Genomic DNA, 18549 nt, shown 5'->3' on the forward strand with positions numbered 1-18549 from the left:
AAAAAAAAAAAGAAGAAGAAGAAAAACAAACCTGGAGGCATTATGCTATCTGACTTCCAACTATACTACAAGGCTACAGTAATCAAAACAGCATGTTACTGGTACCAAAACAGAGATATAGACCAATGGAACAGAACAGAGGCACCAGAAATAATACCACACATCTACAACCATGTGATCTTTGACAAACCTGACAAAAGCAATGGAGAAAGGATTCCCTATTTAATAAATGGTATTGGTTAAACTGGCTAGCCATATGCAGAAAACTGAAACTGGATCCCTTCCTTACACCTTATACAAAAGTTAAATCTAGATGGATTAAAGATTTAAACGTAAAACCTAACACCATAAAACCCTAGAAGAAAACCTAAGGAATATCATTCAGGACATAGGCATGGAAAGGACTTTATGACTAAAACACCAAAAGCAATGGCAACAAAAGCCAAAATAGACAAATAGGATCTAATTAAGAGCTTCTGCACAGCAAAAGAAACTAGAGTGAACCAGCAACCAACAGAATGGGAACAAATTTTTGCAATCTACCCATCTGACAAAGGGCTAATATCCAGAATCTACAAAGAACTAAAACAGATTTACAAGAAAAAAACAACTCCATCAAAAAGTAGGCAAAGCATATGAACAGACACTTCTCAAAAGAAGACATTTATACAGCCAACAAACATGAAAAAAAGCTCATCATCACTGGTCATTAGAGAAATGCAAATCAAAACCACATTGAGATACCATCTCACACCAATTAGAATGGTGATCATTAAAACAATCAGGAGACAACAGATGCTGGAAGGGATGTGGAGAAGTAGGAATGCTTTTACACTGTCGATGGGAACATAAATTAGTTCAACCATTGTGGAAGACAGTGTGGCAATTCCTCAAGGATCTAGAACTAGAAATACCGTTTGACCCAGCAATTCCATTACTGGGTATATACCCAAAGGATTATAAATCATTCTATTATAAAGGCATGCACACATACATTTATTGTGACACTGTTAACAATAGCAAAGACTTGGAACCGATCCAAATGCCCATCAATGATAGACTGGATAAAGAAAATGTGGCACATATACACCATGGAATACTCTGCAGCCATAAAAAAGGATAAGTTCATGTTCTTTGCCGGGACGTGGATGAAGCTAGAAGCCATCATTCTCAGCAAACTGACACAAGAACAGAAAACCAAACACCGCATGTTCTCACTCATAAGTGGGTGTTGAACAATGAGAACACATGGACACAGGGAGGGGAACATCACATACTGTGGCCTGTTGGGGGGGGTTGGGGCCTGGGGATGAGGGCATAGGGGACAGATAGCATTAGGAGAAATACTTAATGTAGATGACAGGTAATGGATGCAGCAACCATCATGGCATGTGTATACCTGTGTAACTAACCTGCATGTCCTGCACATGTACCCCAGAACTTCCAAGTATAATTTAAAAAATAAATATATAAAAAGAAAGTCACTGTTGTGTAAGAGATGCTTCAGGAATTAATATGAAATATAGTCTTAATTTTATTGTGTAAAAAGATGCAATATCAGATGATGTTAAAATGAATAAAAGTTCAGCTGGGAGTGGTGGCATACAGTTGTAAATCTCAAGTTTCCTGGCAAGCTGAGGCAGGAGGATCATTTGAGCCCAGAGTTTGAGACCAACCTGGGCAACATAGCAAGAACTCTGTCTCAAAAAAATTTAATGAAAGAGTATTAAGTCCAGAGAATTACAAACTGTTTGATCTGGAAATATAATTAGAAATGAAATAAATATATATATATATATATATATATATATATATATATAAAACAAAAAAATACACATATATATATATATATATATATATATGTATTTTTATTTATTTATTTTTTTCCCTGAGATGGGTGTCACCCTCACAGCTCATGGCAGCCTTGACCTCCCAGGCTCAGGTGGTTCTCCCACATCAGCCTCTTGAGTAGCTGGGATCACAGGCATGCTACCACACCCAGCTGTTTGTTTTTTGTTTTTTGGTTTTTTTGTAATTTTTGTAGAGACAGGGTTTCACCATGTTGCCCAGGCTGGTCTAGAACTCCTAGACTCAAGCCATCCACTTGCCTTGGCCTCCCAAAATGCTGGGATTGCAGTCATGAGCCATGGCACCTGGCCTGAAGCATATGTTCATAACAAAAGGCTGCACACATTGATAACTGCAAATCACCTGAAAACTAGGTAGAAAGGGATAATTTACAATGTAACAAAGGTTGGAGAATCATATACAAATTGGAGTGATATTATATAGTGGAAAAGGTGTGAAAAACTGAGAAATAAAACTTTGTTAATGAATATAAATTGAATATGTATTTCTGGGTTTGTTCCCTAAGGTTCATGAACAAAAACACATTTAACATCAAATGTGTTTGTTTTCATTTTAATCAAAACAAAATGGTTCTAACAAGATGAAATTTGGTTGCTGACTTCTGTCACACAAAAGATCTCCAAACCATTTTGTTAATGGAGAAATGATATTCTGACTGTGCCTCACACATCATTCTGAGTTAAGCACATTTTGTAATATCAAAAATGAGTGAACATTTTTCAATATCCTCTTTTGATTTTTTTTGGCCGCATTTTATGCAATTCATAATCTGATGTATCATTTATGTTAACTAAGCCTGATGAAACCATTTGACGACTTGTAAACTTTCCATTGTAGCCTTCTCTTTCTCGTCGCTTGTTAACCTCTGGAGCAGTATATGGTCTTGCAGAGTTTTTTGCATGATTGTGGATATCATCTGAGCTTTTTCCTGAAAGCCTTGATCTTGATTTTACTTTTTTAAGATGTGTAAGTGAGGTAATGTTATGTAAATCCTCGAATTTATCCGAACAATCCTAAATAATAAAATAAAAGATCAGATTGGTAAATTAGGCTTCTTAAAAGTAGGTTTTAAATATACAAGGACGTCTGACATAGATGGTCAAAAGACAAAAGAAAATAAAAAATTTACAAAGACTAAAGTTTATAATAGCAACAGTTAAAGAATGAAAACAATGACTGTTTCTTAGGCAGTCTCTAAATTCAGACCCTACACCTGATGCCTTCCATTAGATACTGTGCTAGAAACCATGCTTTAAAGATATTTTACTGTTACAAAGATTTGTTATTTCAAAAGATATTTTAGATAAGAAGCTGGAAACCCAAAAAACTTGAGAGCAGTCTTCAAGGGTCAGACTTCTAGACGATGCTGGCCAGACTACTTTGTGATTTCTCTCCACCAAAATCTCTTTCCCCGGATCCCAAATATAAATTATGAACTCTTATATTTTACTTTTTATATCATCCAAACTTTAACCTTCTTTAGTTAACTTTTATACGTACAGAGAGAGAGAGAGAGAGTGCTGCATCCAAGAATATGATTGTAATGTTTACATTAAAAGGAATAAAATTACATGTATACTCTGAGTAAACAAGTAAAACATTCAGTAAAATAGCTGGAAAGATATATACCATAATAAATAATTTTTAAAATTTTCTATAAGATAGCTATATTTTATAATAAAAATAATTTACAAGTAACCCTAAAAAGGTATGAATCTATTAGTTATCCTCAAATTAGAGTAAACAATTTCCTCAGCAGTTTGAGCAGCTCATCCCATAACACTTTGCAAAGATAGCCACACCAAGAACATGGGTTGCTTTGATTTGAACACAGGTGGGAATGCATTAATAGAATTGGAGGTCAGGGAACGTTGGGCAGGACTAAAAAGAATTAGGGCAGTCAGAAAAAGATTTACAAAAAAGAATGTACAAGGAATCTAAAGATAAATTCTGTCTATTTCACATTTTTGCCTGAGTTTGGAGAAGGCAAGAAAACATTCTTCCTCTTCCCCCTTATGTACACAGGACAATTAGGTAAGCCACAATTAGAGAATTTATGTTAGTGAGTAATATATAATTTCCCTTCACAGCTGATATAACTGATTACTGGAGACGCAGGTCACTGGTCACTTTTCTAAGTGCTCCTACCACTCAATTTCTCTCTCTTCTGTCTTGATTCCTTTGGGAGATTCCTGGATTTTAGAAAATCAGATGAGTAAGTCGTTCCGATCATCTGAGAAATGCCCTCTTACCACTTAATTATCTATTGTCAACTTTACTAGAAAGTTTAGAAACAGCTGTTTTAACTGAGAAATAAAAATAACTCTATCTCCCTTGCCTGCTCTTAGGACAAGGGTTCTGAGATCTTATATCATTTAACATAAACACAATTTCTTATTTTGCTTGAAAAGTTGTATTAAAGATTCCATTTGTCTAAATTCAGGAAATCCTCTCCAAAAACTATGAACCCATCTTTGACTTTTTTTTCCAAGTGTGTAGATAAATGCATGTATACACACACACACACACTCACCCTTCTCAATACTATTTCTGAATTTAGATAGAAAAATCCAAAATTGAGAGTGTAAGCTGATATTTATACCCTGCCACTATATAGTTAATATTTAGCTGTCTAATAGTGTGTATAATATATAGCTATATAATATTTACCCTCCTACTATAAAGCTAATAGTTTGCTTTACTGTGGAAAATTCAAAGCAACTATGCAGAAATAAGATTTTCTCAAAGTAGAATTATGCACATCAAAGTGTCAATATGAGTTTTACTTACTCATATTTACTTAGGAGTTTTTCCAGTTATGGGTCATGCCTGTTATGTATACTAATAGGGAAGACCAGTGATTCAGAAAATTAAAAATCTCTTCCATTCCTAGATTTTAAATTTGCTTTAGAATAATTTCTGTAAAATCTTGTTGTAGATTTGCTTCCCTAATTTTTTTTTTTTTTTTTTTTTTTTTTTAGACTCATTTTGCTCTTTTGCCCAGGCTGGAGTACAGTGGTGTGATCTTGGGTCACTGCAACCTCTGCCTCCTGGGTTCAAGCAATTCTCTTGCCTCAGCCTCTCAAGTAGCAGGGATTACAGATGTGCACCACCACACACAGCTAATTTTTGTATTTTTAGTAGAGACAGTTTCACCATGTTGGTCAGGCTGGTCTTGAACTCCTGGCCTCAAGTGATCCACCTGCCTCACCCTCCCAAAGTGCTGGGATTATGGGCGTGAGCCACTCTATTCCTGGCCTCCTAATTGTTTTATGTTAATATTAAAAATATATTTGAATTCTTAAGTTTCTCAGCACATGAAGCAGCATGGTGGTGAAAAAAGACTAGAAGGTAAATTTTTGCAATTCATAATCCAATGGATTGTAAATTTTGCATATCCCTAATTTTTAGCCAGATAACTGGCATATAGGAGCTTCATATTTATTTAACTGAAACAAAGATAATTCAGCTATGTGAAAAAAAAACTAATAGTTGTAGTTATATCTCTATGAAAAGAAAATCTCAGCTATGTTTCCACAGTATCTGGCCACAGCCAATGGTTGTACTAATTTTAGTAAGGGCTAAAATCTAGCCAGTTTCCCACAATCAGGGCTGTGTGATCTGGCTCTTGGGTGTCAGCTGGGAGAATATGCCCAGAGGAAGAGGGCACCTTTTTCTAATTCATGTCCCAGACAGTGGAGGGTGGGGGGTGCCACCATTTATTTCATAAAAAGGCAGTAGGTGTGTTAACAGTCCCCCGGATTTTGTGATTGTATTTTGAATCAGGTGAGGTGATATTTAAATTTCAGAGGAATTTTTAAATTGGAGGTCTCTATGTGTTGGGGTAATTAAGGGAATACACACACTTGGATGCAGATATATACACCCCAAAGTAAATTATTTCTAGAACTTTGCCAAACACAGAAGTAGAAGACTTTAAAAAACATTGTTACATGTATAGCGGTTCTTGCAGTCCAGTGAAGCCGTGTCCTTGGAACAGACTTCTTTAGATGAATTCTTGTGGCGGGCAGTGTGGTTGGTAATATCTTGACTATCTTGTTAAATGACTTTTTTGGTCTGGCGACACAGTCTCTTTCTTTTTGGATGTTGGGTTTTAGGTCTTCTCTCTTAAATAATTCTGGGAAGAGGGATGGTTTTGAGTTTTTCTCATCTCCTACAACTTTATATTGGAATGGCTGTATTTCAGGGAACTTGGCACATTTTTCACTGCAAATTTCATCTGGTTTTATATAAAGAGTTTGTATTTCTTTTTCGTATTGTGCAAATGTTACTATGTGTTTTTTATTATTGTTATTATTTCCTTTCAATCTCTGACAATACTGGTCTTCTAATTTTAATTTTTCCCCCGTCTCTGAATTGAAATGAGTTAAGGTACTAGTTTGCCAGGAAGGGACACTGAGTCTGTTTAAGTAGTTATCTTCCCTTGGCATTCTGCTGTTAGGAATTCTTGGATACGATGTTAATACTGCTTCAGGTTTTTCCTGAACAGTCCATTTACAGATGTTTATATACTCCTTTCTATCAAGGGACTTCATTTTCAGTGTCCTTTCACACCAAGCTTTTGATTGAGTTATTTTTGATTTACCACCCCAACTATATGGGTCTTGAATCTCTGTTTTATGAACAGAATTTTCTGCTTGAGGAAGCTGCGTGAAACCATGTTCTTTCCTTAGTTTCTTAAGTACTATATCTGTAAGTATTTCTGATGACTTATTTAATGGACTTGCCTGGATATTTTTATTGGAAGAAGCTTGTACTTTTATTAAACTTGGTGTTTTAGCTGCTGCTTTAGGGTAATAACTTTTCCATTCCCTAATTAAAGGTGAATTTTCTTTTAAATTCTGTAAGGGAAAATATTTATTTTCTTTCTCTCCACTCAATTCTATTTCTGTAAGTTTATCTTCAGAAACCATTTGTAAAGAGGTTTGTTGAACAATTCTTGAATATTTATTTTGCTTTTCTGAATGCTTCTCCATAAAGTGATTGTCATATCTAAAAGGTAAATGTGTCTTTATATATTTTAATGGTGTAGAACTAGAATTAAGCAAATTTATATGCTGGCTGATCCCCTCTAATTGCCTTTTTGTCATTAGTCCTGATTTTGAAAGTTTTTCTATAAAAAGTCTCTGGAGGTGTTTGCTTAAATCAGCTTTTAGATTTAATAATTCATTTTCTGATAAAGCTATCAGATAGTTTTGTAGAGGTTTACTTAAAGGATATTTCATATTTATTTCGAACCTTCTACCAAAACTCCCCTTTGAAATATCTTGTTCTAGTTCGGGAAAAGATATTGAGGAACTTTTAGTACTTAGAGAAGATATGTTTGGGTATATAGTCTCAGATTCTGTCTCATTAAATAAACTGCTTTCTGAAATGGTTTTCAGGAAATAGTTTTGAAGAATCTTATTTAAAAAAGATCTTAACTTTATTTCTAAATGTTTATCTATGAAATGGTGATTGAAATTGTTGACAAAAGACATGATTTCTTTCACAGCTTCAGAATATTTCCCCTGAAAAATGTTTGGCCCTTTCCAGTTTGCTTTCTCATTCATCAGATAGAGATTTTGATAGATTTTTGGTAAGTCCTCCTTGGTGATATGTCCTGATTCTGAAAGTCTTTCTACAAGGTAATGCTGGATTTGTTTACTTAATTCAGATTTTAAATTTTTTATTTCTGACTCTGAGAGTTCTTCTAGAAACACATGCAGCTTTGGACTCAAAATAGGTTTTCTGTCTAATTTGTCTGCTTTTTCAAAATTATCTTGGATTTTTTCAAGGTGTTCTGTGTCACTTGTAAAAGGTTGAATTAGTCTTTCTAATTCTTTTTCTGGTTGTCCTCTTCTTTCAGATTGAATATATTTGAAAAAAATATTGAAGATGTTTTTTAAAAAGGATTTTAACATTATTGCATCTGATTCACTATGTTTATCCATTAATGAGCTAGTTAAACTTTCTAGAGTAGAATGGAGATCATTTTCATCTTTACCAAGCCTCTGACCATTTCTTGGCACATCTGGTTCTTTATTTGCTATTGAATAATAACTTGAATCTTGTGGGAACATATTTTGGCCTTCCTGTATAAATTTAGCTGTATGAACAGAAGTAGTGTCTTTGGGAATGATGGATATATTCTGCTTTGAAAGAGGTTCTGTATCGCTTCTGATTTCTGAAAAATACTTTTGGGAATCCTTCAGCTTTCCTTTAGGAGAAGCGATCCTCATACCCAGCAAAGAACTCTTATGGCGTCCTTTATCTAATTCTATCACTTTGATAATCCCAGATTCTAAAAGCGCATCTATAGGAAATGCTTGTATTATTTGGCTTATAACAGATCTGGGCTGTGGGAATTCTATTTCATCAGCATTTTCTTCATGAAATAGAATATGTGATGATAAACTTCTCTTCCAAGGTGTAGGTAATTGATTTTCTAAGTTCATAGGTGTTTCATTTGGCTCTTTCACTTCTATCTCCAATTCTGAGAATGTTGGTGCAGTGAATATTTGCCTCATAATGTAGTCATGTGCAACGCCACTTAAACTTGATTTGGAGTTAGATACTTCATTTATTAAATGTTTCTTTTTGATACTACTCTTTTTTTTAATTGGAAAATCTCTCTCATCAGCTTCAAAGTGTTTTTTAGAGACATATTCTTCTACCTCTGCAGATTTTCCTGGTCTACCTTTTGAAAATGAATCTGCAGGAATATTTTTAATTATTTGACTACCTTCTGAAAGTGAATATTCAGGAATGTTTTTAATTACTTGACCACCTTCTAAAAGTGAATCAGCAAGAATATTTTCAATTATTTGACTACCTTCTGAAAGTGAATATTCAGGAATGTTTTTAATTACTTGACCACCTTCTGAAAGTGAATCTGCAAGAATATTTTCAATTATTTGACTACCTTCTGTAAGTGAATATTCAGGAATGTTTTTAATTACTTGACCACCTTCTGAAAGTGAATCTGCAAGAATATTTTCAATTATTTGACTACCTTCTGAAAATGAATCTGCAGAAATATTTCTAATTATTTGACTTAAAGTAGCCTTTGAATTTAAAATGTCTTTTTCTGAAAGCCAGTTGTTTAAATCTTTGTTTTTTCCCAATGTTTTGTCTTCCATACTACTTGATAATTTATTGTGAATGCTTAGAAGTGGAGAACTACTTTTCTCTCTAGCTTTGGTGTTCATACTGACCTCTGGTTTAGAAAATAATTTGTCTGAAAGGTCTTGCAGATTTTTACTTAAAATTGCCTTGAGTTGCATTGATTGTTTTAAATATTCTATATGGGGGGTAAAATTTAAAGACTTCGAGAGGTGACATGTATTTGCATGTACATTTCCAGTCCTTGATGATTCTCCTTTGAAGCTTTGTAAAGACGTGTTTGGTAGATTTTCTTTTAACCTATTCTTTGTATCTAAACCCTTTATTGTGCTGATAGTAGGGTCATGGGCTAACTTGTTCTCAGTGTCTAACGTCTTTGTTGGGAAGATACTAGGATCATGGGCCCAGGTTCTATTAGCAGGTTCTGCAGTTTTTGATTGTGCTGGATAAGGTGGATCCTGGTCTTCATGCTCTGCAACCTCTGCACTTAACATGTTTCTACATTTGCTTATATCTTGATCTTTTCTTTTTCTGACTGACTTTTCTTTTTCTATATTCCTTAGAAAATGTTCAAAATACTTCTTGCTGAATTTCTGAAACTGTAATATTAAAAAAAAGATAAGACATTCAGTAGCAACGATTTTGAATTTATAATACATTTTCTAGTTGAGCAATCTGTCAATGTATCTATTTACTTTCCTACCCTCCAAAAAGGGAGAAAACCAATCTTAATTATTTAAAAATATTTGAAATTGAGATAAAAAACAAAATTTTAATGCAAAAATTTCAAATTCTTAATTCTGACACTATTTTGTGTCCAAGTGCTTTTTGCTACTTGGAATATTTTTAAATACTTAAAAAGCCATCCATAAATAGTTTATTTTCAACAACTCAATTTCTAGTGTTAGCTTTATTTCCTTAGACAGTGGCTAACTTCAGGATCCAAGTCTCATTTACCTAAATATTTACTATTTTTGCAGCAATGTGGGAAATATTTTTAAAAATTCAGGCAAGTAGTGAAAAGTACTGAAATGAAGCCCATGAAAAATATCATAAATATTCTCTAAAAACTGACTTGGGGGCATATATCATCTGCCTTTAAATCTGAGAATTTCAACAATGATAATGAGCTCCACCCAGTCCTTAACATATCACAATTGAATCTTGCTTTTGATGCATACTGTATAATGCCTCAGAAATGGATAAGGGAGAACCATATAGAAAACTCAGGATTATAGTAAAATTTCAGTGTAATATACATAAGCAGTCTTTTAGCTCTGGGATCAGGCTCTTCTATCATTGAAATAGCCTTCAAAATAAAAAGCCTTAATGAAACTCTTTGTTCATACTTCTGTGTTGTCTAACTTAAAAAAAAGCAAAATGTGAAATAATCAGCCTAGTATTTGTCTTATTTTATTTCAACTTAGTAGTTCAAAATTAATTTTAATGGGTGCAACTTATTATAACTGGTTTTCAAATTCTAGTGGATACCCAGATGGCAGATTAAGAATCCCCTTAGTTTTTATTTTCTGTTTTGAGAAATACAGATTCCCAGGTTCTGTTTCCAGGCTGAGATTCATTATGTCAGAGGTGGACCTGGGAATGTGTATTTTTTAAGATAGCCACGTGTTTCAAATGAGTAGCTTTTTAGAACTACTGAATTACATAAAGTATTGAAGAAACCTACTAACTAATTATAATGATACTGGGATAGAATAATTCAGGACTCACCTGAAATTTTTGTTTGAATTCTATATATTCTGGTCTGGAAGACGGTGAATTATATTCTTTTGGTGAAAAAGCCACCTTATAAAAAAAGAAGTTTTAATTTTAGACTACTTGTAATATGGGAATATGAAGATCATTTTATTCTTTCAATAGTAATTAGATAAAATTTTTAAAACTAAATATTTTTATAACTATACACTGTCAATTATGAAAGAAATCTATATATATATATATAAAATATATATTTGAAATATTAGCTTATTTGGTATTGTAATAGTCACCCTATTGAATTTGTAAAGTCAAAATAATGCACAGCAAACAAAAGTAAAAATGAAATAGAATTGTCAGAAGAAATGTAATCTGATTTTTAAATGGCTGTGAAATGCCTTTAGACAATACATGGCAGCTCATATTATATTGAGATAGTATTTTCTTAATTAATTTTTAATTTTTATTTTTTAAAGACAGAATCTCGCTCTGTTGGCCAGGCTGGAATGCAGTGGCATGAGCTCAAGCTCACTGCAACCTCTGCCTCCTGGGTTCAAGCGATTCTTGTACCTCACCCACCCAAGTGGCATGCACCAGCACACCTGGCTAATTTTTTGTATTTTTTGTAAAGACGGGTAAAAAGAGGCCTTGAACTCTGTCTTTAGATTTATAGTCTAATGCTTACTCAGCCATTTTACCTTTTTTCCCACTTATGTTCATCAATTGTTGATTGTTTTCAACTAACCACAAAGATATCAGAACACTATATATGCTATTCAGCACATGAGCTTGCCATGTTGGCCAGACTGGTGTCAAACTCCTAACCTCAAGTGATCCATCTGCTTGGCCTCCCAAAGTGCTGGGATTACAGGCATGAGCCAGTGCACCTGGCCATAGATTGCATTTTCAGTGATTATCAACCTGTCACTGTTAAATGAGTATTTAAAACTCCCTAAATAAACACTTGAGTGCTAAATCAAGATGTATGGGAACAATTACAGGATCACAGAACCATTGAATTTTTAGAGATGGCAGTATTTTAGAGAAAATCTAGTTCTCTTTTTAAAAATTTATTATACTTTAAGTTCTGGGGTACTTGTGCAGATTGTACAGTTTACATCGGTATACACGTGCTATGGTGGTGGTTTGCTGCATCTATTGCCCCGTCATCTATGTTAGGTATTTCTCCTAATGATAGCCCTCCCCAATAACACACTCCCTGCAATTCCTCCCTTAACCCTCATCCCAGAGGCCCCCCCGGATGTGTGATGTTCCCTTCCCTGAGTCCATGTGTTCTCATTGTTTAACAACCACATATGAGTGAGAACATGCAGTGTTTGGTTTTCTGTTCTTGTATCAGTTTGCTGAGAATTATGGTTTCCAGCTTCATTCATGTCCTTGCAAAGGATATGAACCCATCTTTTTTATGGCTGCATAGTATTCCATAGTGTATATGTGCGACATTTTCTTTATCCATTCTATCATTGGTGGGCATTTGGGTTGGTTCTAAGTCTTTGCTATTGTGAACAGTGCTGCAATAAACATATATGTGCATGTCTCCTTATAATAGAATGATTTATAATCCTTTGGGCATATACCCAGTAATGAGACTGCTGGGTCAAATGGCATTTCTGGTTCTAGATCCTTGAGGAATCGCCACACTGTCTTCCACAATGGTTTGATTAATTTACATTCGCACCAACAGTGTAAAAGCCTTCCTATTTCTCTACATCCTCTCCATGTCTCCTGATTTTTTAATGATCGCCATTCTAACTGGCATGAGATGGTATCTCAATGTGGTTTTGATTTGCATTTCTCTAATGACCAGTGATGATGAGGTTTTTTCAAATGTTTGTTGGCTGCATAAATGTCTTCTTTTCAAAAGCATCTGTTCATATTCTTTGCCCACTTTTTGATGGGGTTGTTTTTTTCTTGTAAATTTGTTTAAGTTCTTTGTATATTCTGGATATTAGCCCTTTGTCAGATGGGTAGATTGCAAAAATTTGTTTCCATTCTGTTTGTTGCCAGTTGACTCTAATAAGAGCTTCTACACAGCAAAAGAAGCTATCAAGTTTACTTAGATCCCATTTGTCTATTTTGGCTTTTGTTGCCATTGCTTTTAGTGTTTTAGTCATGAAGTCCTTGCCCATACCTATATCCTGAATGGTATTGCCTAGATTTTCTTCTAGGGTTTTTATGGTGTTAGGTCTTATGTTTAAATCTTTAATCCATCCGGAGTTCACTTAGGGGTCCACTGTCAGCTTTCTGCATATGGCTAGCTAGTTTTTCCAATACCATTTATTAAATAGGGAGTCCTTTCCCCATTGCTTGGTTTTGTCAGGTTTGTCAAAGATCAGATTGTAGCAGTTGTGTGGTGTTCTGAGACCTCTGTTTTGGTACCAGTACCGTGCTGTTTTGATTACAGTAGCCTTGTAATCAGTAGTTTGAAGTCAGGTAGCATGATGCCTCCAGCTTTGTTCTTTTTACTTAGGATTGTCTTGGCTATGTGGGCTCTTTTTTGGTTTCATTGAACTTTAAAGGTGGTTTTTTTCCAATTCTGTGCAGAAAGTCATTGGTAGCTTGATGGGGATAGCATTGAATCTGTAAATTACTTTGGAAAGTATGGCCATTTTCACGATACTGATTCTTCCTAACCATGAGCAAGGAATGTTTTTCCACCTGTTTGTGTCTTCTCTGATTTCCTTGAGCAGTGGTTTGCAGTTCTCCTTGAAGACGTTCTTCACATCCCTTGTTATTTGATTCCTAGGTATTTAATTCTCTTTGTAGCAATTCTGAATGGGAGTTTGCTCATGATTTTGCTGTCTGTATATTATTGGTGTATAGGAATCTTGTGATTTTTGCACATTGCTTATGGATCGTGAGACTTTGCTGAAGGTGCTTATCAGCTTAAGGAGATTTTGGGCTGAGATGATGGGGGTTTTCTAAATATACAATCATGTCATCTGCAAACAGAGCCAATTAGACGTCCTCTCTTCCTATTCAAATACCCTTTATTTCTTTCTCTTGTCTCATGGTCCTGGCCAGAACTTCCAATACTATGTTGAATAGGAGTGGTTAGAGAGGACATCCTTGTGTTGTGCCAGTTTTCAGAGGGAATGCTTCCAGTTTTTGCCCTTCGGTATGATATTGGCTATGGGTTTGTCACAAATAGCTCTTATTATTTTGAGATATGACCCATCGATACCTAGTTTATTGAGAGTTTTTAGCATAAAGCGCTGTTGAATTTTGTTGAAGGCCTTCTCTACACCTATTGAGATAATCATGTGGTTTTTGTCTTTGGTTCTGTTCATGTGATGGATTATGTTTATAAATTTGTGAATGCTGAACCAGCCTTGTATCCCTGGGATGAAGCCAACTTGATCGTGATGGATGGATAAGCTTTTTGATGTGCTGTTGGATTCAGTTTGCCAGTATTTTATTGAGGATTTTTGTATCAATGTTTATCATGGATATTGGTCTGAAATTTTCTTTTTAGTGGCATTTCTGCTGGTTATAGTTCTTCTTTTTTTTTTTTTTTTGAGACGGAGTTTCGCTCTTATTGCCCAGGCTGGAGTGCAATGGCATGATCTCGGCTCACCGCAACCTCCGCCTCCTGTGTTCAGGCAATTCTCCTGCCTCAGCCTCCTGAGTAGCTGGGATTACAGGCACGCGCCACCATGCCCAGCTGATTTTTTGTATTTTTAGTAGAGACGGGGTTTCACCATGTTGACCAGGATGGTCTCGATCTCTTGACCTCGTGATCCACCCACCTCGGCCTCCCAAAGTGCTGGGATTACAGGCGTGAGCCACCGCGCCTGGCTATAGTTCTTATTTTACACAGGATCTGAAATTGAAGTTTCTTGTCCCAAGTTACTCAGATGATTAGTAGCTTAAATCCTAGGTGTCCTAAGTTTTCACTGGGTACTCAGTTCCCCACACAATTCAGATAGTGAAAGAGAATGAGTGGCTTTAACGGCTACATAATGTGCATCTACACTGCCAACTAATACAGAGAGAATATGTGACACCATCTCTTTACAGAACACACAGTACTTCAAACAACTTTCCTATACATTATCTCCTTTAGTCTGTAGAGGGTTCACTGTGGACTACAACTGTCCCTCCCCTAGTTCCCCCCCTCAGACCCCAGTGTGTGATGCTCCTCTCCCTGTGTCCATGTGTTCTCATTTGTTGAACACCTGACTATGAGTGAGAACATGCAGTGTTTGATTTTCTGTTCTTGTGTCAGTTTGCTGAGAATGATGGTTTCCAGGTTCATCCATGTCCCTACAACAGACACGAACTCATCCTTTTTTATGGCTGCATAGTATTCCATGGTGTATATGTGCCACATTTTCCCTGTCCAGTCTATCATCGATGGGCATTTGGGTTGGTTCCAAGTCTTTGCTATTGTAAACAGTGCTGCAATGAATATTTTTGTGCATGTTTCTTTATAATAGAACGATTTATAATCCTTTGGATATATACCCAGTAATGGGATTGCTGGGTCAAATGAAATTTCTATTTCTAGGTCCTTGTGGAATCACCACACTGTCTTCCAGAATGGTTGAACTAATTTACACTCCCACCAACAGTGTAAAAGTGTTCCTATTTCTCCACATCCTCTCCAGCATCTGTTGTCTCCAGATTTTTTAATGCTTGCCATTCTAACTGGCGTGAGATGGTATCTCATATAGTTTTGATTTGCATTTCTCTAGTGACCAGTGATGATGAACATTTTTTCATATGTTTGTTGGCCTCATATATATCTTCTTTTGTAAAGTGTCTGTTCATATCCTTCACCCACTTTTGAATGGGCTTGTTTTTTTCTGGTAAATCTGTTTTAGTTCTTTGTAGATTCTGGATATTAGCCAATTGTCAGATGGGTAGATTGTAAAAATTTTTTCCCATTCTGTTGGTTGCCAATTCACTCTAGTGACTGTTTATTTTACTGTGCAGAAGCTGTGGAGTTTGATTGGTCCCATTTGTCTATTTTGGCTTTTGTTGCCAATGCTTTTGGTGTTTTATTGATACAGTCCTTGCCTATGCCTATGTCCTGAATGGTTTTGCCTAGATTTTCTTCTAGGGTTTTTACGGTGTTAGGTCTTGTTTAAATCTTTAATCCATCTGGAGTTAATTTTAGTGTAAGGTGTCAGGAAGGGGTCCAGTTTCTGCTTTCTGCCCATGACTAGCCAGTTTTCCCAACACCATTTATTAAACAGAGAATCCTTACCCCATTGCTTGTTTTTGCGAGGTTTGTCAAAGATCAGATGGTTGTAGATGTGCGGCATTGCCTCCGAGGCCTCTGTTCTGTTCCATTGGTCTATATCTGTGTTTTGGTACCAGTACCCTGCTGTTTTGATTACTGTAGCCTTGTAGTGTAGTTTGAAGTCAGGTAGTGTGATGCCTCCAGCTTTGTTCTTTTTGCTTAGAATTGACTGGGCTATGTGGGCTCTCTATTGGTTCCATATGAAGTTTAAGGTGTTTTTTTCCAGTTCTGTGAAGAAGGTCATTGGTAGCTTGATGGGGATAGCATTGAATCTGTAAATTACTTTGGGCAGTGTAGCCATTTTCATAATATTGATTCTTCCTAACCACGAGCATAGACTGTTTCTCCATCTGTTTGTGTCCTCTCTTATTTCGTTGAACAGTGGTTTGTAGTTCTCCTTGAAGAGGTCATTTACATTCTTTGTTAGCTGTATTCCTAGGTATTTTATTCTCTTTGTAGCAATTGTGAATGGCAGTTCGTTCTTGATTAGTCTCTCATTAAGACTGTTATTGTTGTATAGGAATGCTTGTGACTTTTTCACATTGATTTTGTATCCTGAGACTTTGCTCAAGCTGCTTATCAGTTTCAGGAGATTTTGGGCTGAGATGATGGGGTCTTCTAAATATACAATCATGTCATCTGCAAATAGAGACAGTTTGATTTCCTCCTTTCCCAATTGAATACCCTTTATTTCTTTTTCTTGCCTGATTGCTCTGGTAGAACTTCCAGTACTATATTAAATAGGAGTGGTGAGAGAAGGCATCCTTGTCTAGTGCCAGATTTCAAAGGGAATGCTTTCAGTTTTTGCCCATTCAGTATGATATTGGCTGTGGGTTTGTCGTAAATAGCTTTTATTATTTTGAGATACGTTCCATCAATACCTAGTTTATTGAGGGTTTTTAGCATAAAGGGCTGTTGAATTTTGTGGAAGGCCTTCTCTGCATCTATTGAGAAAATCATATGGTTTTTGTCTTTGGTTCTGCTTACATGGTGAACTACTTTTATAGACTTGTGTATGTTGAACCAGCCTTGCATCCCCAGGATGAAGCCTACTTGATCATGGTGGATTAGCTTTTTGATGTGCTGTTACAATCATTTTGCCAGTATTTTATAGAAGATTTTTGTATCTATGTTCATCATGGATATTGGCCTGAAGCTTTCTTTTCTTGTTGAGTCTCTGCGGGGTTTTGGAATCAGGATGATGTTGGTCTCATAAAATGATTTCGGAAGGATTCCCTCTTTTTGGATTGTTTGGAATAGTTTCAGAAGGAATGGTACCAGCTCCTCTTTGTATGTCTGGTGGAATTCGGCTGTGAACCCTTCTGAACCTGGGCTTTTTTTGGTTGGTAGGCTATTATTTGCTGCCTCAACTTCAGCCCTTGTTATTGGTCTATTCAGGGTTTTGGCTTCTTCCTGGTTAAGGCTTGGGAGGATGCCAAGTGTCCAGGAATTTATCCCTTTCTTCCAGGTTTACTGGTTTGTGTGCATAGGGTTGTTTGTAATAATCTCTGATAATGGTTTGTATTTCTGTGGAATTTGTGGTGATATCCCCTTTATCGATTTTTATTGCATCTATTTGATTATTCTCTTTTCTTTTTTATTAATCTAGCAAATGGTCTATTTTGTAGATCTTTTTGAAAAGACAGCTCTTGGATTTATTGATTTTTTGAAGGGTTTTTTGTGTCTCTATCTCCTTCAGTTCTGCTCTGATCTCAGTTATTTCTTGTCTTCTGCTAGGTTTTGAGATTGTTTGATCTTGCTCCTCTACCTCTTTCAATTTTGATGATAGGGTGTCGATTTTAGATCTTTTCTTGCTTCTCATATGGGCATTTATTGCTATATATTTTCCTCTAGAGACTGCTTTAAATGTGTCCCAGAGATTCTGGTATGTTGTGTCTTTGTTCTCGTTGGTTTCGAAGAACATCTTTATTTCTGCCTCCATTTCATTGTTTATCCAGTCAACATTCAAGAGCCAGTTGTTCGGTTTCCATGAAGCTGTACAGTTCTGAGTTAGTTTCTTAATTCTGAGTTCTAACTTGATTGCACTGTGGTCTGAGAGACTGTTATGATTTCCTTCTTTTGCATTTGCTGAGGAGTGATTTACTCCCAATTATGTGGTCAATTTTAGAGTAGGTGTGATGTGGTGCTGAGAAGAATGTATATTCTGTGGATTTGGAGTGGAGAGTTTTGTAAATGTCTATTAGGTTTGCTTGTTCCAGGTCTGAGTTCAAGTCCTGGATATCCTTGTTAATTTTCTGCCTCATTGATCTGTCTAATATTGACCGTGGAGTGTTAGAGTCTCCCACTATTATTGTGTGGGAGTCTAAGTCTCTTTGTAAGTCATTGAGAATTTGCTTTATGTATCTGGTTGCTCCTGTATTGTGTGCATATATATTTAGGATCGTTAGCTCTTCTTCTTGCATTGATCCTTGTACCATTATGTAATGCCCTTCTTTATCTCTTTTGATCTTTTTGCTTTAAAGTCTATTTTATCAGAGACTAGGATTGCAGCTCTCCGTTTGCTTGGTAAATCTTCCTCCGTCCCTTTATTTTGAGACTTGGTGTATCCT

The 18549-nt window shown here is 35.8% G+C and overlaps 1 protein-coding gene across 1 annotated transcript in view; it reads right to left on the minus strand.

Moving 5' to 3' along the window:
• Positions 1-2317: 2317 nt before the first annotated feature.
• Positions 2318-18549, minus strand: part of C2CD6 (C2 calcium dependent domain containing 6) — a 173435-nt gene continuing 157203 nt past the window's right edge. Inside the window, exons 10-13 of the mRNA XM_017545166.2 lie at positions 10726-10800; positions 8885-9593; positions 5823-8704; positions 2318-2882 (exon numbers count right to left, since the gene is read on the minus strand). Coding sequence (XP_017400655.2) covers positions 2589-2882; positions 5823-8704; positions 8885-9593; positions 10726-10800 — 3960 coding nt within the window. The 3' untranslated portion in view covers positions 2318-2588. The remainder of the gene's footprint in view (positions 2883-5822; positions 8705-8884; positions 9594-10725; positions 10801-18549) is intronic.

The sequence above is a fragment of the Cebus imitator genome, unplaced genomic scaffold (assembly GCF_001604975.1).
Source record: "Cebus imitator isolate Cc_AM_T3 unplaced genomic scaffold, Cebus_imitator-1.0 Scaffold178, whole genome shotgun sequence".
NCBI classification, from domain to species: domain Eukaryota; kingdom Metazoa; phylum Chordata; class Mammalia; order Primates; family Cebidae; genus Cebus; species Cebus imitator.